The sequence below is a fragment of the Lithobates pipiens genome, unplaced genomic scaffold (assembly GCF_037356315.1).
Source record: "Lithobates pipiens isolate NorthernLeopardFrog02 unplaced genomic scaffold, aLitPip1_a1.2 Scaffold_19, whole genome shotgun sequence".
Lineage (NCBI taxonomy): Eukaryota > Metazoa > Chordata > Amphibia > Anura > Ranidae > Lithobates > Lithobates pipiens.
Window position 1 is genome coordinate 481,925,453 of NW_027507764.1, and position 21,015 is coordinate 481,946,467.

The following is a 21,015-nucleotide window of genomic DNA, read 5'->3' on the forward strand; positions in this document are numbered from 1 at the left end:
AATGTGCCCAGGCTCAAAGAAAATGGCTGCCAAGTGTGACATAAAGCACAGAGAAAATGGTCGACGGACTACAGGAAAGCATGCTGCTCCTAGAGACTGCTCAAAAAATGTACTCAGGCTTCAAGAAAATGGCTGCCGGGTGTCCAGTATAAAGGACAAAACCACAGGGAAAATGGACGTCAAGCTACAGGAGAGCATGGTGTTCCATGCCCTCACCTAAGATGGCCGCTGAACACTGAATACCATGAGGGACAGTGACAGACAATGGTGGTGGACAGCGCTGCAGGGATCACAGACACAGCCTCAACAGACACCCCCAGGAAGAGAAAAAACACACATCAGGCACAGCCAGCCAGCGCAGCCCCCCCAGGGGAGAGCTCCTCGGAGAGCCCCTGCACATGACACATGCACCGCTCAGCAGCCACATGCAGCATCCCCCATAGGGAGGGGGGAGGGAAGAGAGGGACAGGGAGAGTAGAGAGGGAAGTGAGGGACCCCCGAATCAACCTCCCAGGGAATGCCCAGCTGCTCAGTCCCACCGAGGCAGGGAGAGCTGTACTTACCAGTCCTGCAGAGCTGGGAGACATTCCATCACAGACTCACTCTCCGATCAGTACGGGGTGGCTGCTGGCCATGGCACACTGTGACGCACACATCAGTAGCCCGGTCATATGTGTGCCCCGGAGCATTAAAGGTCACCGACCACCTCTGCAGCTGAGGTACGTTGTTGCCGGCCCAGCCCATAGCTCTGACCTGCACACGCTCGCTGGCCAAGCTGGGGAGACTGCAAGGATAAGAGTATCCAGCCTGTCACCCAGTCGGCTGTTGATAGCAGATCACAGGATCTTTCATCTTGCGCAAAAAGCAAAGCTTTTGCAGAAAAAACTAGGCAAAATAAAACTGAGGGCTGCATGGCAAGCTGGGGGGTTGTTACCTAAGGGACCGACCCTTGGGTGGAACTAAAAGTTCTGTGTTTTTCATAACATGTTATGCCTAGTCTTCTCCTAAAGGTCGTGTAACAACCCAATGGCTAAGAGAGGAGCTGTGTCAGTCGGTGAATTACAGAGAAAAACAATTTTCTGACTTTTATCATTTATTTAGCAAAAAGTTAAAAAACCCAGTGGTGACTGAATACCACCAAAAGAAAGCTCTACTTGTGTGAACAAAATGATACAAATTTAATTTGGGTACAGTGTTGCATGACTGTGCAATTCTCATTTAGGCTATTTCCACTATTGCGTCCCCAAAGTTGTGCGATTTTGCCGAGATTTTTTACCGCAATTTTTTTGCTGCGGCTTGAAGCAACGCCTGTATATTCTTGAGGTCTGTGGACCTCAAGTCACATAAAAGTGGGACCAAAGTAGTGCAGGGACTATTTTGAAGTCACTGCGTCTTGAAGATACGCACAGATATGAACGTTACTCATTGGAAATCATGGGGTAGGACTTGTCATGCGACTTTTTAGTCCCAATTCGCATGAAAAGTCACACTAGTGGAAACCTAGCCTTAAAGTGACATTTGCATGACAGCGCTGAAAAATGGCCTGGGCAGGAAGGGCGTAAAAGTGGCCAATACTGAAGCGGTTAAAATATGGCTGTGGCGCTAGGCCAAGACTATCTGAGTGCCTGCTACAGTGTGTTTGGGTGCGGGTCTGGCGGAGGTGGTGACTGAGCCTGTCATGGTGCAAGTGAGCGGCTGGAGCCTTGTGTGAGGGTCTGCCAGATGGGAGCAAGGCAAGCCAGAAGCGGGACTGTCAGTGCTGTTTGGACTGGAGTGGACTGAAGGGACCACCTGGCCTGGAGAGAGACACTGTCACTGAGACTCTAGAAGGGATATATCATGTCGGTGAGGTTGTCATCATCATCTGTGCTGCTGCACACTGCTGTCAGTGTCACTGTTAGAGTCAGTTTCATGTGTGTGTGCTTGCCGTTCTAATTTCTTTCCCTCCTGAGTCCTGTCCCTGAGTCAATTACTATTTTGAAAATAAAATAATAATTATGTTTTTTGCCTTAATATCTACCTTAAAGTAGATGTAAACCTGATTCATGAAATTCGAGCTGGGACTGCAACGATGGTCGGGATGACGCCAGTGACGTCATCTCAACCAGCGCTGCGGCCCAGAGAACACTCCACCCCTCTCTCTCTCGGCTATCCTCCTACACACCACTATCTTGCCAGCCACAACAGCTGCCAGAGCAGCCAGAACAACTCTTCCTATGGACCAGTGCCATAGATGCATCCCTGGACTTCTAAGTAAATAAAAAGTAATAAAAAGTGAGTTTTTACTATTGTGGTTTACTTATGTAACAGTCTACACTCAGAGGTGCCTGCATTCTTTTCTTCTTTTACCTACCAAAAGCATTTAGTGTATTGTAGTGTGTCTTTTTTGATTCTCCAAGCTGGAAGTCTGACACAGTGGTTTAACATACCTTGTTACTACAGCAGCTCTGGTAGAGGAAGATAACACCGTCTGAACTGGTTGTGTATGTTCCTCAAGTTTTGTAATGCACGGAAGACGGACCTGAAAATATAAACAGACATATTTCATATATTGCAGGAAAGGGTTCATTTACATGATCATGCTAATTGTTTAGCAGTATGCACTCTGTATTTCTTCATTTCAGTGAAATACTTGGTGATCCTGCCAGTCCCCCTGCTTTCCATTTTCAAACTGACAATGCTAGGCATGAGAGCACATCCATCTCAGCGTGGTCAGTTTTCTGGCTGTGCTGGGAGGATGGCCTGCCTGTCGTCCAATGGCCAAGACTTTGGCTCACGTTGCTTAACTGCACAGCCATTCACTGGGAAGATCAGTGTACTGCTGTTCCCCCCCCACCTCTCTAAACCCCTTCTAAAGGTTGAGAACAGAGGTTGTGTGATCACTTATAAAACAAGAAAAAAAGGTATTTCGATTTTTATATATACAGTGCCCTGCGAAAGTATTCGGCCCCCTTGAACTTTTCAACCTTTTGCCACATTTCAGGCTTCAAACATAAAGATATAAAATTTTATTTTTTTGTGAAGAATCACCAACAAGCGGGACACAATTGTGAAGTGGAACGAAATCTATTGGCTATTTTAAACTTTTTTAGCAAATAAAAAACTGAAAAGTGGTGCGTGCAAAATTATTCAGCCCCTTTACTTTCAGAGCAGCAAACTCACTCCAGAAGTTAAGCAAGGATCTCTGAATGATCCAATGTTGTCCTAAATGACTGATGGTGATAAATAGAATCCACCTGTGTGTAATCAAGTCTCTGTATAAATGCACCTGCTCTGTGATAGTCTCAGGGTTCTGTTGAAAGCGCAGAGAGCATCATGAAGACCAAGGAACACACCAGGCAGGTCTGTAATACTGTTGTGGAGAAGTTTAAAGCCGGATTTGGATACAAAAATATTTCCCAAGCTTTAAACATCCCAAGGAGCACGCGATCATTTTGAAATGGAAGGAGTATCAGACCACTGCAAATCTACCAAGACCTGGCCGCCCCTCTAAACTTTCAGCTCAGACAAGGAGAAGACTAATCAGAGATGCAGCCAAGAGGCCCATGATCACTCTGGATGAACTGCAGAGAACTACAGCTGAGGTGGGAGAGTCTGTCCATAGGACAACAATCAGTCGTACACTGCACAAATCTGGCCTTTATGGAAGAGTGGCAAGAAGAAAGCCATTTCACAAAGATATCCATAAAAAGTCTGGTCTAAAGTTTGCCACAAGCCACCTGGGAGACACACCAAACATGTGGAAGAAGGTGCTCTGGTCAGATGAAACCAAAATCAAACTTTTTGCCCACAATGCAAAACGATATGTTTGGCGTAAAAGCAACACAGCTCATCACCCTCAACACACCATCCCCACTGTCAAACATGGTGGTGGCAGCATCATGGTTTGGGCCTGCTTTTCTTCAGCAGGGACAGGGAAGATGGTTAAAATTGAGGGGAAGATGGATGCAGCCAAATACAGGACCATTCTGGATGAAAACCTGTTGGAGTCTGCAAAAGACCTGAAACTGGGATGGAGATTTATCTTCCAACAAGACAATGATCCCAAACATACAGCAAAATCTACAAAGGAATGGTTCACAAATAAACGTATCCAGGTGTTAGAATGGCCAAGTCAAAGTCCAGACCTGAATCCAATCGATAATCTGTGGAAAGAGCTGAAAACTGCTGTTCACAAACGCTCTCCATCCAACCTCACTGAGCTCGAGCTGTTTTGCAAGGAAGAATGGGCAAGAATTTCAGTCTCTCGATGTGCAAAACTGATAGAGACATATCCCAAGCGACTTGCAGCTGTAATCGCAGCAAAAGGTGGCTCTACAAAGTATTAACGCAAGGGGGCCAAATAATTTTGCACGCCCCACTTTTCATTTTTTTATTAGTTAAAAAAGTTTCAAAAATCCAATAGATTTCGTTCCACTTCACAATTGTGTCCGACTTGTTGGTGATTCTTCACAAAAAATAAAAATTTTATATCTTTATGTTTGAAGCCTGAAATGTGGCAAAAGGTTTCGCAAGGCACTGTATGTATATATATATATATATATATATATTATATATATATATATATATATATTGTTTTGTCTTTCATTTCTATCTTAAACTGAGTGAGTTGTTTTACAGGGTAAAGCTTCACATGTACTTTAACTACCAAGATGCTTCTCAGAGCCATCATCAGATTCAAACCTAGCTGGAAAGTGTGAATGTAACATGAATAAAAAAGACAGAGAGGAAGCCACACAGCACCGGTTTCAGGAAGTGTGTGCCGTTAATGCAGTACATTACCAAAAACTAAAAATCAAGTTACCGTATATACTTGAGTATAAGCCAACCTGAATATAAGCCGGGGCACCTCATTTTACCACAAAAAACTGGGAAAACTCATTGACTCGAGTATAAGACTAGGGTGGGAAATGCAGCAGCTACTGGTAAATTTCAAAAATAAAAATAGATACCAATAGGTCACAGCCCTGGAGAAGAGCGGGAGAAGTAGAGCAGCTGCATCCGACAAAGATGCGGTGCGGCCCAGGTACCAGCACACAGAAGCGGACAGGTTCTTGCCCAGGATGGCACAGACAACACAGAGGCTGCTGGTGTGCAGCAGAAAGGAAGAGCAATGATGTCAGCAGTCATTGGTCCACACACAGAGGCTGCAGGCGTCCGCAGATGAGCGGGAGAAACCAGATAACACCCGCACTGCCCCGGAGAACAGGTAAGTGGGAGCCTCAATCAACGTGCTGAAAAAAATGTGCTGAAAAACTCGGCTTATACACGAGTATGTACGGTAACGGGAATGCTTTAATAGATCACTAATTGGTATAACTTGTTGTTTTGTTGGTGTGGGTTACACATCACTGTTCTTCACATTAGGCAGTTATATAAATATCTTTCAGAATTAAATATAAGTGTACAGAGAAATTTAAAATGACCTAAAAGCAAAATCAAAATATTAATTAATCCTTTACCTACAGGGTGAATATCAACAAACAAAACTGTTCTGGCAGTAAGTTGCTAAAGACAAGTTAGAATGGTTTTGGGCCAACATTATTTTTGTATTTTTTAAGTTTATACTTTTCTAATATAATGTTGTATATCTGCTTTTTTGACAGTCTGAACTCTCAGACAAACTTTAAAAATACAGCACTTTGAATGGATGTAGAGAAGAGAAGACTGCAGATTGACAGGTACAATGTATGTAGAAGGATCTATTTAATCTCTGTGTATCACCTGAGGCTAGTCACTTCACATGATATACTGTATGTAAGGCTTTACAACCACTTAAATCAATTTTACAAGGAAAAATATATATTTTTTAAATAAAATTTGTTCCTATTTACTCCTTATTAAACTTTAGTTAACCCTAGTTATTCTTATGCCGCTTACACACGATCGAATTGTCCGGCGGACTTGGTCCGGCAAACAATCCGGCAAACAATCCGCCGGACTTTATAACAGACGGACTTGGCCACACACGGACACTCTGAAAGTCCGGCGATTTCTAATGCCCCGTACACACGAGAGGGATTAAGTCTGACAGACCTCCAAAGGAGTTCCGCCGGAGTTCCGCCGGAGTTCCGACGGAGTTCTGGCGGACTTTTCGACCGAACGGACTTGACCACACACCATCACACCAAACTCCGACGGAGTCGAACGTGATGACGTACGACTGGATTCGACGTAGGAAGTTCCTAGACAGTAGCCAATAGCTGCCCTAGCGTCGGTTTTAGTCCGTCGGAGTAGCACACACACGAGCGGATTTTTCAAAGGGGACCGGGTCCGGCGGAGTTCCGTCGGGAAAATTTAAAGCATGCTTCATTTCTAAAGTCCGTCAGACTTTAGCTTCGCTAAAGTCCGTTGCAGCCCACACACGATCGGATAGTCCGCCGGACTCAGTCCGTCGGAGTTTGGATGTCGAAAAGTCCGCTCGTGTGTACGGGGCATTACGCGATGACGTACAGCACGTACGACGGGACTAGAAAAAGTAAGTTCAATAGCCAGTAGCCAATAGCTTCCTTCTCGTACTTGCTTCAGAGCATGCGTCATTCTTAGTCCGACTAGCACACTAACGAACGGATTGTCTGCTGAAAGCCAAGTCCGGCGGACAAATTTTGAGTCAAAACTACTTTCTAAGTCCGCCAGACTTTTATGATGAAAAAGTCCGCTGGAGCCCACACACGATCGAATTGTCCGGCGTACTGTGGTCCGGCAGACTAAGTCCGCCGGACAATTCAATCGTGTGTACGCGGTATTAAGTAACTTTTTTCCTTTCATTAGCACTCATTTTCTGCTGATATTTATATACAGTATATACCAGTGATTTTCAACCAGGGTTCCGTGGAACACTAGGGTTCCTCCAGAGGCTGCTAGGGGTTCCTTCAGCATTGGGCAATTTCTGCCTCTCAGATAAGTTCCCACTGTTCCCAAGATCCCATTGATCCTTTTTAGCTATCTGTAAGGGGGTAATTCTTCCCAAAGACCACAAATGTAAGGACCATTGTTCCCAACAATCATCACACTAATGTATCATGAATTCTAGATTTCAAATTTTTAGTAGGGGTTCCCTGAGACCGGAGAACTATTTCAAGGGTTCCTCTGTGTTGAAAAGGTTGAGAAAGGCTGGTATATATATATATATATATATATATATATATATATATATATATATATATATATATATATTAAAATGTGTTTCTATTTAGCCATGTAAACCCTCCTATTATTTTCAGCCAAGGAAGCTGCCATCTTGGCCTCTGTTTGATATACAACTGCCTTGATGATGCACATGTGATCAGCTATGACACCAGCCATTGAATGGTTTGACAGTTTGGTTGAGAGCACAACCAATGGGAGTGTTACATTCCCGGCATGTGCCAGAAATGAAACGGTTTTCTAGAATTGCTAAATGGATGGGTTTACTTCCACTTTAACACTTGTCATTCCTAAAAAAACAACTTACTATACTTCATTAACTCAAATTTTTCTGGTTATTTTTTATCTTTTTTTCACCATTAATAATCAAAGTTTTTTTAAAGTTTTCATTCATTTGTTTGTTATTTTTTTTATTGCATTAAAATGTGCAAAACTGAGAGACAAAAAAAAAGAGGAACTGACATATCTGTAAATGATCTTAGAGTACAGTATAGGACACTGGAGTTGATTCTTTGACCATGTGTTATATGCAGCTACCTTTGCTTTATTGGACCCCTAGCATACCCATATAACAGTAAGTAGATTACAGAAGAAAAGGGGAGGGATCAGTCTCCTGTTTTGTACTCTAATTTGTAATTTACAGGTACATAAATATTCCTCTTTATTGGGTTGGCAAAAGAGGTCGGCTTGTGCCAAGACCAGTTCCTTTTGAGCAGCTGAGAGAAAAAGGACTTCACCACTCGTAAAAAAGGCAACCTAGTGATCCTTGACCTTGGTACAGGGAGGGCATATCAAAACTCAGGGCAAAATCTGAGTCTTGTACCTTGGGAAACAGCAATCACAGAGTAATTATGTTCACTGTAAATCATAGGAAAAGGAGACACAAGGACAGGCCATGAATATTACATTTCAAAAGAGCCAACTTTACAAAGCTGCGTTCTATACTACACAACATTTAACCAATTTCTCTTTATTAAGTTTTTTAAACACAAGTTTACAGTGGCTTTCACAAATCAAAAAAAAACCATTGTCTTCATACATATATAATAAAAACAGAGCCATATACAATATTCAAGTTACTACAGGCTTTCCTACTTAACTATCCCTCAGCCCCCCTCCCCAGCCCTCCCCCCCACCTCGAGCACGTGCTGTTTGTCCCAGCCACCTCAATCATGGTTGGCTGGTTGGGAGGTCCTGGTCGCCATGAGGAGAGAAAAAAGAAAAAAAAAAGGTAGAAGAGTAGCACCCACAGAGAAGTCCACCAAAAGGGGGTGGAGAGGTGGAAAGCCCCCCCCCCCCCCGCGGCCACGAACCAAACTAGCAGGTTCTGGGTCTATCCTTCGGCAACCCCACTCAAGGGGTAACCCATATCACTCAACCAGGGGTTCCATAGTGCCCTGAATTTCTTTAAATTATTTTGCTTTATGAACATCGCTCGTTCACACCAGATTGTGGAGTTAATTGCATTTGCCCATGCTTCCAATACAGGAGGGTTTTTGGCTTGCCAGTTTATTGCTATTAACCGCCTAGCCTGGTACAGGCACCTTAGTATAGACGTCCATGTTGGAGAATGAATTCTACCCTCCTCTAGGATGCCCAATAAGCAAACCTTGGCCTCTGGTTTCAGAGTGGTCTTAAAAGTCCTATTTATTCTCTGTACAATTTCCATCCAATACCTGTACAATTTTGGGCATTTCCACACCATGTGAAGAAGGTCACCTGGTGCCCCACATCTGGGGCATTCATCCCTGGGTTTCCTACCCATTTTCCACATCTTATGGGGGGTATGGTATGCTCTATGTATAAGAAACAAGTGAGACATTCGCTGTGATGGAGATATGGAAACCAAACTTCCTTGTTCAAGTGTCTCGTCCCATTGCTTCTGGGTTATCGGCCCCATATCCCCTACCCATCCACGCCTGCTCTTATCGGGTCCCTCCCCCTTCAAGGTTCTATCCCTAAGTTTTATGTAAAGCCTAGAGATCTGGCCCTTTGCCTGCCTTCGGTCAATAAGGCCCTGGAACAGGGAAGTTTCGGTCCTTTCAATAACTAGTGACCCGTACTGTGCTAGAATTCCATGCCTCAGTTGCAGGTATTTATAAAACGTCTTGTTGGAGATACTAAATTCTTGCCTAAGGTCTTCAAAGGATTTCATAAGATTCCCTTCATATAGTTGCACTAGCCTACTAATCCCCTGCCTCTCCCATTCCAAGGATCTATCTATGCTGCTTAATTCAGCCAGGTTTCTATTATACCATAAAGGGGTATAATCGGTCACTCCCACATAACCCATAAGTTGCTTTACTGTCCGCCACACCTTCCCCACTAGTGCATTAGTAGGGCACCTATGAGCAAATGAGTCAGCTTCCAGAACTTCAACCAATGATTTATGCGGGGCATTATCAGTCATCAATTTATGATTTGGGCACTCTCCACTTTGAAGCCCAGCCCCAGCTAAATGCTGGAGTTGAGCTGACAAGAAATATGATCTCAGATGTGGTATCGCCATTCCTCCTCTCTTGACCGGGAGCTGCAGCGTCTGTAGCCTAATCCGAGCTTGCCCTTTCTTCCAAGCTAGATCACGAAATAGCGATTCCAATTTCTTGAACCACTCTTGGTTGATCCAAATTGGAGAGTTGTGCAAGATATATAAAATTTGTGGCTGCCAGATCATTTTAATTAAGTTGCAGCGCCCCGCCACGGAGAGAGGGAGACAACACCAGTTGTTAACCTTCTGTTTCAGTTTTATCAACAGTGGTACCAGATTCTCCTTGACATACTGGTTTACTTCTCCAGTAATCCAGACACCCAAGTACTTCAGCTTAGACACCACCTCTAGACACATAATTGTAGGTGGGGATGAATCCCCAGGTCTGGTCAACGGTAGGAGTGCTGATTTATTCCAGTTGATTACCAGACCCGACTGTTGCCCAAACTCCCCCATCATCTGTACCACATTGTTCAAGGTAGAATTCATATCCCCGATAAAGAACAAAACATCGTCCGCAAACAAAGCGATTTTATCTTCCCCCCATCCACGTCGGAATCCCTGGATGTCCGGACGCGATCTCGTCAGGACAGCCAGGGGTTCCATAGCCAGTACAAACAGGAGGGGGGACAACGGACATCCTTGTCTCGTCCCCCTTTCAAGCTGGAATGCTTCAGAAAATACAGTTCCCATTTTAATTTTTGCCCTAGGTCTATTATACAGCAACTTTACCCATTGGATAAATAGAGGGCCAAAACCAAAGCGCTCCAGCACTCCCCATAGGTAGCCCCATTCCAAGCTATCAAAGGCCTTAGTGGCGTCTAGAGCTAATATAGCTCCAGGTCCATCGTTGTCCCTAGGTATCTGTATATTAAGAAAAACTCTCCTTATATTAATGCTGGTTGACCTGCCCGGGATAAATCCAGACTGGTCTGGGTGTATCAATTTATGGATACAGTTGTTTAGGCGAGTCGCTAGGGCCTTGGCTAGTATTTTTACATCGGAACATAGCAAAGATATTGGCCGATATGACGAAACTTCTTGATGATCCTTCCCCTCCTTAAGTATTAAAGTGATGTTTGCCTCCAGCATGGAAGTGGGAAGTTCACCCACCTCCAATGCCTGATTTAGCGTTGCCAGGAGTTCCGGCAACAGCACTTCGCCATAGCATTTATAGATTTCTATTGGGAGCCCGTCAGGGCCTGGGGATTTATGATTGGGCATTTCCGCCACTGCGTTTTTTAATTCTTCTACCGTGAGTGGTAGTTCAAGACTCATTTTATCATGTTCTGATAGAGTTGGAATTGCTGTTTGGTGTAAAAAATCAACAGGATAGCCCTGTATAGTGGATTTGTATAAGTTTTTATAATAGTCGCTGAGTACCTTCATGATCACAGAGGGATTGGAGACAAGGTCGCCATTCGGGGTTTTAATCGTTTGTATCGTTGTCGAAGAGCTATTAGTTTGAACTAAAAGGGAGAGGGCACGACCCACCCTCTCCCCCTCGCCAAAATAATGTTGGCGTTGAAATATACGCCTATTCTCCGCCTTCTTCAAGAGTGCCATTTTATATACCTGTTGGCTTTCCTGCCATGCCTTCTGCCTGTCTAGCGATGGATCCTCTATGTACGCTCGCTCCGCCTGGATAACATCATTTCTTATTAAGCTCTCCTGATCTCGAGTTTGCCTCTTAATTGTCGCAATTTGCTGTATTAATATACCTCTAATATAGGCCTTTAAGGAGTCCCAAACTATTCCAGGTGTCGCTGAGCCCCTATTGTTTTGGAGAAATTCCCCCATCCTGTCCATTATATGACTAGATCTTCCAATGAGTTCCAGCCAACCTGGATTTACCCTCCACTCCCCAGGGCCCAGTCTATCTCCCGCACTCATAGTAATAGACAAGGGAGAATGATCTGAAATACCCCTTACGCCGTACTCTATATCCTGTACTAACCCCGATGCCTCCTTATTCCCAAGGACCATATCTATCCTTGATAGGGTATGATGAGTGTTAGAGAGGCAGGAGTACTGTCTCTCCTGGGGGTGTCGTATTCGCCAAAGATCACCCAGTCCTATTTCTAATAAGAACCCCTGCAATCTACCTATTTTATTCCCATCCGGGCAAGGGAATCTATCCAGGCTACTATCCAGTGTTTCATTAAAGTCCCCTAGTATTACCCACGGGATACCTAGTTTATCCAGGCTGAACGCAAGTAATTTATGCATAACCTCCAGCTTGAAAGGAGGAGGTATGTAAATATTAGCTAAAATATAATGTTGCCCATCAATCAGACAGTACAGAAAGACAAACCTACCCTCCTCGTCGATTAAGGACTCCTTACATAGAAAATCCGTACCCCTCCTTACTAAGACACTCACTCCCCTAGAGTAGGAGGAGTGGAAGGAATGGTAGTATGCCTGAAACTTCCGATTGTTTAATTGCCAAGCTGTTTTTGGGGTTAGATGCGTCTCCTGTAGAAAAAGCAGACCAGGTCCCCTTCCCTCTGTTTCTAGCATAACCGCCGCTCTCTTATTTGGGTCTCCCAGGCCTCTCACGTTCCATGAGGTAATACTCACTCTACTCATTGGTGTCAGTGTTTATAAGAAAAAATAGTGAAGGGCGAGGGGAAGAGGGCAGCCCCCCCTCCCTAAAACACCCCCCACCCTACGTCCACCATTCCCCCAGTACACACAGCGCGTGCTTGAAGACCCACCCATCCCCCTCGCCCCCGCCTACCCACCCCTCCCCCTCACCCACCCACCCCCCCACCCTCCCAACCCCCCCAACCTTCCCCTCCCTCACAGCCCTACCCACTTGGGTCTCCCCTAGGGGTCCCTGCCGTGGCCCTCTCATTCTCTATACACCCTAATACCAGAGCACCGTCCCATCCCTCCACCCTCCCCCTCTTTTATAAGCCCCACCTTCCCGATATCAATCAGACTGTTAAACATCAAATTCCCACCCCCTTTAGTTCTAGTCCCTCATCCCCCCCCCCCCAAAAAAAAAGAGAAAAAAAAAAAAGAGGCTAAAATTTACAATAAGAGGGAGGGGTAAGAAGTGAGCTCGTCCCCCCCATTCACCCTATGTATTAGTATACCATGATTATGCATATTTTAAGTTTCCACTTATCTCAAACCCCCCCCCCCCACTCCCTACCCCTATCCCCTTTGTGATACATTCCCAGTTCGTACCATGGCATGGCGTAATACCCCTTATACCGACATTTCCAATGCTGTGCGTTTCAATACCAAAATAAAACCAAGGATAAAAGTAAGAAGAAAAAAAAAAGGAAGAAAAAAAGAACAAGAGAGAAAAAAAAAAAAAATAGATTTCCAATGGAGAGGAGGGGGATAAGACACCAGCTCACCCCCCCCATTCACCGTGTATATTAATATACCATAATTATACATATTTAAGGTTTCCACCTATCTCAAAACCCCCCCCCACCCCTCTCCCCTTTGTGATACATTCCTGGTTCGTGACATGGCATAGCGTGGCACCCCTCATACCAACATTTCCAATACAGTGCTTTTCAATACCATTAATAAAACCAAAAATGGAAATGAGAAAAAAATAAATAAAGCCAGGGGGGGGGGAAAAAGGGATTTTTCTCTCCTTTCCCTTCCTCCCTTCTTCTCCCTTTTCTAAATGCCCATATTCCTACACCTCACGTGGGGGGAAAAGAGTAAATAAGCAAGTTTTAAATTGATTCTTAACATTTTTTGTGTAAACAAGTGTGGTATACATTCTTACCTGTAAGATAATACCTCGTGTATATTCCCCACCCACCTCCCCCCAACCCCTTTTTGGTCACTATCTAACTGACGACTAAACACACCACACCCAATACTTTTACAACTACTAGTTAACAGCTCCCCTCTGCTTTTTTCAAAGCACAAACAAAACTAAGCAAACAAAAGAAAAAGGAAAGAAAAAAAAAAAAAAAAAAAGGGGGGGGGGAGAAATCACAATTTCTAAAACGTAACAATCGTTAGAAGTCCCCTTTATGTTCCTCCAGCCATCTTTCAACGTCCTTTGGGGTATTGAAAAAAAGGGTTGAGCCCAAGGCAGTCATCCGTAATCGGGCCGGATACAACAAAGCGTAAGTTATTTTACATTTCTGAAGAATGCGCTTAACAGGGATAAACTCTGCCCGTTTTTTTTGCAACTCCGGTGAAAAGTCTGGATAGAACGATACTCTAGTCCCCTTATAGAAGATGTCCCTCATATCTCTGGTCTTTTGCAACAGAATCATCCGGTCGTTATAATTCAACAATTTAAATAATAATGGTCTAGTGCGTTCATCTGGCTGCCGAGACCTAGCAGGGACTCTATGTGCTCTTTCTATTGCAAATAATGAAGAGAAAGAGGTATCCCCTAAAAGTTCTTTCAACCAGCTTTCTAGGAAGGTTACGGGGTTAGAGCCCTCGCTACCCTCCGGCAGCCCAATCAAACGCACGTTGTTCCTGCGATTTCTATTGTCCATTTCGTCCAACTTATATGCCTGTTTAGCAATTTGATTCTGTAATGCCAAAACTTTTTGTTGTAGTGGTGGTAGCTCGTCCTCAACTGAGCTTAGTCTACCTTCAAGTGCAGCAGTTCTTTCAATGGTGTTGCTCAGCAATTGGCTCATTGATTGTAATTCACTTTTTATACCACTCAATTGGTTATTAAGGCCAGAGATAGAGTCCTTACATTCATTTACCGCTAGGAGTATATCCCGCAGTGTAGGTTCACCATCCTCAGTTTCTGGGAGTTCTACTGGGTTGCTTACCCCAAAGGTAGCCCTACCATCCCCTGAGCCTAGATTGCTCACATTTTTCCTGGTGCTTGGGGTAGCGGAGCCTGGTACAGGTTGACCTGCACTTCTCCTATCTGCACCTGCGACCTGCACCTTTGTTTGCCCCGCCAACTGATGATGGCCTCCTTTTGGTGGTGAGGCTGCATGGGCAAAGCGTTCAAGTTTTGCGGCTGCTGTCACTGCAGAAGCCTGATTCGCTTTCTCCTTTGCTGCCCGCGTTTTATGGCCCCCCCTCACCATGCGCCATGTCTTCGGTGGACCTCTTGCTTAGCATAATTGTAGATTTATATTGCAAAACAATTAGATCAAGCAAAGGAGAAGGTGAATCAGGGAAAGAATCCGGCCAACATAAGGAAAGGGAAGGAGTTTTGGAAAAGGGAGCGCCAGGAGGGGGCGGGGGGGGGGAGCAACGCCTTATCCCCACTTAGACAGCCCCCAGTCCGTCCTCTCTGGTGTCAGTATGAGAATGCAATGTCCAAGCTATAGTGCCCCCAGTAGCCCAGGGGCTCCCCCACAGGTACCTCCAATAAGCAGGTCCAGTCCTCCAGTCCTCCACAGCGCAGCCCTTCTCCTCTCTGTGGTAAACCTCTACGAGTGTCCCTCCGAAGTCCCGCCGTAGCTTCGGCACACGGTTCGGGGGCTGGGCAAGCACAAAGCGGCTCAGGCGGCAGGGCTCATCGGGTGGGTCAGCGCTCACACCCAGTTCCCATCAGGGAGAGCGGTAGGACGGTGGACGGTGCATCTGCAACCACTCACACACACTCACACCCCCATCCGGCCACGCCCCCCATACTACACAACATTAAATGGGATAAAACGCTAGAAACATAGAACATAAAGGAAAAATGGGAGTGCTTTAAGACATATTAAATAATGGTATTAGCCAGTACATTCCAATGAGCAACAAATATAAAATAACTATAATTAAACCTAGGTAGCTAAATTCTAGTGAAAAGGCATATTAACAAGAACAAATGGTTCTTTAACCACCTCGCGCCCGCCCTATAGCCGAATGACGGCCGTAGAGCAGGCGCGTTCGTCCGGGCGGTCGTCCCTGGACGTCCTGATGTTTACTTCTGCAATGCGCGCCGCCGCGGGTGCGCATCGCGGAAGTTCTGTGTTCGCCGTGTCCCCCGGGGACAGGCAAACACAGATCGCTGTAAACAGCCAATCACAGCGGCCGTTTACAACGTGATCGGCGTGTCCAATGGGAGATGATCTCATATGTAAACATATGAGATCATCTCTCAGCGCCGCTCTCCCTCCTCGCACAGACAGTGTGAGAGGGGAGAGATGAACGGCTGCAGCGGCAGCCGTTCTGCCTCTAGTAAGAAAAAAAAAAAAAAGTAAAAAAATAAAATAAAAAGTGCCATCCTCCCCCAGCAGTGCCATCCTCCCCCAGCAGTGCCATCCGCCCCCAGCAGTGCCATCTGCCCCAGTGCCATCCGCCCCAGTGCCATCCGCCCCAGTGCCATCCACCCCAGTGCTACCTGCCCCCAGTGCCATCCACCCCAGTGCTACCTGCCCCCAGTGTCATCCACCCCAGTGCTACCTGCCCCCAGTGCTACCAGCCCCCAGTGCCACCTGTTGTCAGTGCCACCTGTCGTCAGTGCCATCTGTCATCAGTGCCACGTATAAGTGCCATCTGTCATCAGTGCCACGTGTCATCAGTGCCACATAGTGTCATCTGTCATCAGTGCCACGTATTAGTGCCATCTGTCATCAGTGCCACGTATCAGTGCCATTTGTCATCAGTGCCACCTGTCAGTGTCACGTGCCATCTGTTGTCAGTGTCACGTGTCATCAATGCCACTTATCAGTGCCATCTGTCATCAGTGTCACGCGTCATCGGTGCCATGTATTAGTGCCATCTGTCATTGGTGGCACGTATTAGTGCAACGTATTAGTGCCATCTGTCATCAGTGCCACGCATTAGTGCCACGTGTCTTCAGTGCCACATATTAGTGCCACGTGTCATCAGTGCCACGTATAAGTGCCACATGTCATCAGTGCCACATATTAGTGCCATCTGTCATCAGTGCCACATATTAGTGCCATCTGTCATCAGTGCCACCTGTCATCAGTGCCATGTATCAGTGCCATCTGTCATCAGTGTCACGTGTCATTGTCCTGGTGCTTCAAAAGTGTAATAAATAGTCAACAAGTTAGATGTGTAATTTATGTTCCTAGAACACATGATGGCGCTCCCTGCATGTTGGGCCTCTCTATGTGGCCAGGCTGTGAAAAAGTCCCACACATGTGGTATTGTAATACTCAGGAGGAGTAGCAGAATTTTTTGGGGGGTGTCATTTGTGGTATACACATGCCACGTGAGAGAAATAACCTATTACAATGACAATTTTGTGGAGAAAAAAAAATGAAAAATCTTAATTTTGCAAAGAATTGTGGGAAAAAAATGACAACATCAAAAAGCTCCCCATGCCTCTTACTAAATACCTTGGAATGTCTACTTTCCAAAAAGGGGTCATTTGGGGGGTATTTGTACTTTCCTGACTTGTTCGGGTCACAAGAAGCGAGATAGGCCACCAGTACATCAGATGTGATCAATTTTGTGCGATTCGCACCACACCTTGTAGACTCTCTAACTTTCACAAAGACCAAATAATATTCACTAATTTGGGTTATTTTTACCAAAGATATGTAGCAGTATAAATTGTGGCCAAAATTTATGAAGAAAAATTAATAATTTGCATAATTCTGTCACAGAAACAAAGAAATATGCGTTTTTTTTTCAAAATTTTCGGTCTTTTTTCATTTATAGCGCAAAAAATAAAAACCCCAGAGGTGATCAAATACCACCAAAAGAAAGCTCTATTTGTGGGAAAAAAAGGACAAAAAATTCATTTGGGTACAGTGTTGCATGACTGAGTAATTGTCATTCAAATTGTGAGAGCACCGAAAGCTGAAAATTGGTCTGGGCAGGAAGGGTGTTTAAGTGCCCAGTAAGCAAGTGGTTAATAAATATAAGGCCAAAGGGTCACTGTCAACATTCCAACACTACAAATAATGTAGACATCCCAAGTCACCCTAAAGATGTAATTATTGGTCAATAGAAGACCAGGCAGAAGCCCACTGCTATGGTAGTCTTAGTGACACGTTTAAAGGAGATTATCTGGGAGGTGGGTACTGCAGTAATTAGAATACATGCTTTTAGGAGCATGATGGAACACGTTGTTGATTGGATAAGGGTCCATGTGCAAGATTTTGATCCTTGTAATCCACTATAAAAGAACAGCAGATGACCACCCCTTGTGATTTAAAGCTGCAAGGAGGGGGGGGCGTGGCCAGCGGCGGACATGTGAGCAGCAAGCTTACGGAGCTCCTCCGGCACCGATTCATCCTGAACAGCATCCGTTATCCCTACCTAGATACCGACCTTGTAGCCACCACCGCACTGCCCACTACCTTCACGGGCACCCGCTGGAATGGGTCGGAACGGTCCTGCGAGCCAGAAATCCGCCGCGGACCGGGCGGCCACGCTGACGGGCAGCAAGGCCAAAGATGGCGCCGGCGCGTCCTCCACCACGGGGAAATCCTCTAAAGGCAAGGCACAGGCGAAGGCTGACTCCGGCCCCTCGGCGAACTCACATGTGCCCTCCGGTATTCCGGGTAAGCCGAAACCACCGACAACTATCAGGGAACATTTTGCGGATTCTCCGCATGGACAGCATACCCCCCCCCCAGCGTCCCCGAGAGCAGAGCAGGCCGTAGACCCCTGGGAGGAGGGTGAGGCCTGGGAGAGAGACAGCGATCCGGGGGATCCCACTCCACAGGTGGACAGGGGGTCGGAGGGGGAGAGAACGGCAGAGGGTGAGGAGGAACTTACTTTGAAGCATGTTATGGACGCTATCCATCAATGCCAAACCACTCTGACCACACAGATCGAAACGGTTAGGCTGGATCTCTCTATTGTTAAGCATGACATGCAAAAGATTCGCTCTAGGATTTCCACCGCGGAGCAAAGAATCAGTGAGGTGGAGGACAATATGCAACCTATGTCTGCTACTCTCCGCACACATCAACAAGAGATTACTGAACATGCTGCTAAATTGGGAGACCTTGAGGACCGAATGCGCAGGAATAATTTACGTTTCGTGGGATTCCCTGAGGGTGCGGAGGGCAGGGACGCGGAGCAGTTCCTGGAGCAATGGCTGAGCACTCTGTTGGGACGGGAGGCACTGTCACCTCTGTTTGCAATCGAACGGGCTCATAGGGTGCCCATGCGCCCTATGCCCCCTGGAGCCCCTCCGCGACCCATTTTAGCCAAGATCCTTCATTTTCGGGATAAAGAATGCATTATGCGTACCGCGCGGAACTTACAAGATATACAATACAACGGAAAAAAGATCTCCATTTTCCCGGATTTTTCTGCTACTACTCAAAAGCAAAGAGCGGCCTTCCTCCATGTTAAGAAACGCCTCCGAGAGAAAAATCTTCCATATAGTATGATGTACCCGGCCAAATTACGAGTTGTTAATGACGGCAAGGTACAATTCTTCCTTTCACCCAATGAAGCCTCGGATTGGTTGGATGGACTGTAACATTCCGGTCCCTGCCTGTTTTCTCATGGCCGTCACGTTGTGTGCCTTCCCTACAGTTTATGATGGAATTCTATACACATGGCGGAGGACGACCACTCTATACGGTACTTTCTGGTTGACTTTATTCTGTTCTTGTTCCTCTTTGCAGTTGTCCTACCCAAAGCACCGGAATTGACACTGAACCGCCATTTTGCCCTGCTGGCGGACCCGGACCTGGCGTCTACAATTACTCTGGGATGCGCATACCTTTCTTTGGCTACTGTATCAGGTGCCTTATTTGTGATATGTTTTGCCGGAGGAGGCACAAGCTTCCTCTTTTCTGATCTGACATAGTTTTTCTTACTAAACTGACACTGGGAGCAACGACTGGTCACTCCCTGGACTAAACAGTTTTTCTGTTTTTCTTCCCTTTTTGGTTTTCTTTTTGGGCTAAAGCTCGTTATGGTTGGGGGTAATGAGCAGGGAGGGGGGAGGGGGGAATGGGGAAGGTTAGCCTGGAGATGTTTGCTCCTGTTTTTTTTCCTTGGTATACCTGATGCACGCACGCAACGACACCGAAAATATTGGTGGGAGTTTCAACTTTTTCATTTTAGGTTTATTGTCTATAATGTGTCGGGGGGGAGGGGGGGGGAGTGGGACCCTTTTGCTGTCCTGCCCTCTCTCCTCTCCCCCCTTCATATGACTACTGCGTTATACGAATGAGCTTTAACTGTCTTACTTGGAATGTCAGGGGGCTGAACTCGAAGATTAAGAGATCACTGGTCTTTGACTATTTGAAACGCACTAAGGCGCAAATAATTATGCTTCAGGAAACTCACCTGATGGGTTCAAAGGTTATGGCCCTGAAAAAGAGGCATATTGCTCATGCTTTCCATGCCACTTACTCGACCTATTCTAGAGGGGTATCTATACTCATATTACGGTCCCTACCTGTCCAGATACTAGAGGTTAGGACTGACCCGCAGGGGTGCTATGTAGTGGTCATACTGCAATACCTGGGTGTGTTATATACTTTGGTAAACCTTTACATGCCCCCACCATTTGATTTACAAAGATTGGGAGCCTGCATGGCGGTGGTTCTCCCTATGTTGCGTGGTCACCTTATTATGGGAGGGGATTTTAACCAGGTCATGAATGCTGATCAGGATAGGCTACGCTGCACTAGACCATCATCTACGGTGTTAAGTGACTGGGCTGCGTCCTATGACCTCAAGGAGGTCTGGCGATGGAAGCACCCGGATACCCGAGAATTCTCTTGTGCATCGGCATCCTATAGATCGCTTTCTAGATTGGACATGTTCTTCCTCCTTGGGGCTGCATTGCCAGAGGTGGAGGCTATCTCCTATCTACCCAGGGCTATATCGGATCACTCACCTCTACAACTGACTATGAGAGCGGGCATTGTCCTGGGTGAGCGTGTGTGGAGGATGAGCCCATATTGGTTGCAGGAGACCATGGTAGCATCAATTTGTAGGGACGCAGTGACACACTTTTGGAAGGAAAATAGGGAAGAGGTCCCCGAACTAATCACCTGGGATGCTTTTAAAGCGGTCTCTAGGGGGGCGTATATGCAAGGAGTATCGGATTTCAAGAGAGCGACTGGGGATTGTTTGAGAACTCTGGCCAATCAGTTACAGGGGGCAGAAGACTCTTACGTTAGAGATCCCTCTCCTCATCATTATCAAACTCTGCAAAGTGTTAGTAGGGAGTATGAACTTGCACTACTCTCGAAAACACAAAAGAAAAATCTATACCAACGTCAACGGATTTTTGAGTTGGGGGACAGAAGCGGGAAATTGCTGGCGTTTTTGCCCGCTCCGCTCCCGGACCCTATTTTCATCCCCTGTATTTATGATACCTCAAACACTCTCAGGGATACTCAGGAGGAGATTGTGGAAACTTTTTACAAATTTTACACGGAATTGTACCGCTCCCAAGCCCATTATACCATCCCGGAATTATATGAATATGTGGATAGAATTGACTTCCCGGTACTACCCTTAGAACAAAAGAT

At 45.8% G+C, this 21,015-nt stretch overlaps 1 protein-coding gene and 1 long non-coding RNA gene across 2 annotated transcripts in view; one reads left to right on the top strand and one right to left on the bottom strand.

Annotated features, from left to right (window-relative positions):
* The window catches only part of ZNF704 (zinc finger protein 704), a 159,540-nt gene that overhangs the window by 15,678 nt on the left and 122,847 nt on the right, over positions 1 to 21,015 (bottom strand). The window contains exon 8 of the mRNA XM_077492928.1: positions 2,430 to 2,521. Within this exon, the coding sequence (XP_077349054.1) occupies positions 2,430 to 2,521 (92 nt within the window). The remainder of the gene's footprint in view (positions 1 to 2,429; positions 2,522 to 21,015) is intronic.
* LOC143997348 (uncharacterized) overlaps positions 1 to 21,015 on the top strand; it is a 59,737-nt gene that overhangs the window by 6,510 nt on the left and 32,212 nt on the right. The window contains exon 2 of the long non-coding RNA XR_013277678.1: positions 5,607 to 5,681. This is a non-coding gene — a long non-coding RNA (uncharacterized LOC143997348). The remainder of the gene's footprint in view (positions 1 to 5,606; positions 5,682 to 21,015) is intronic.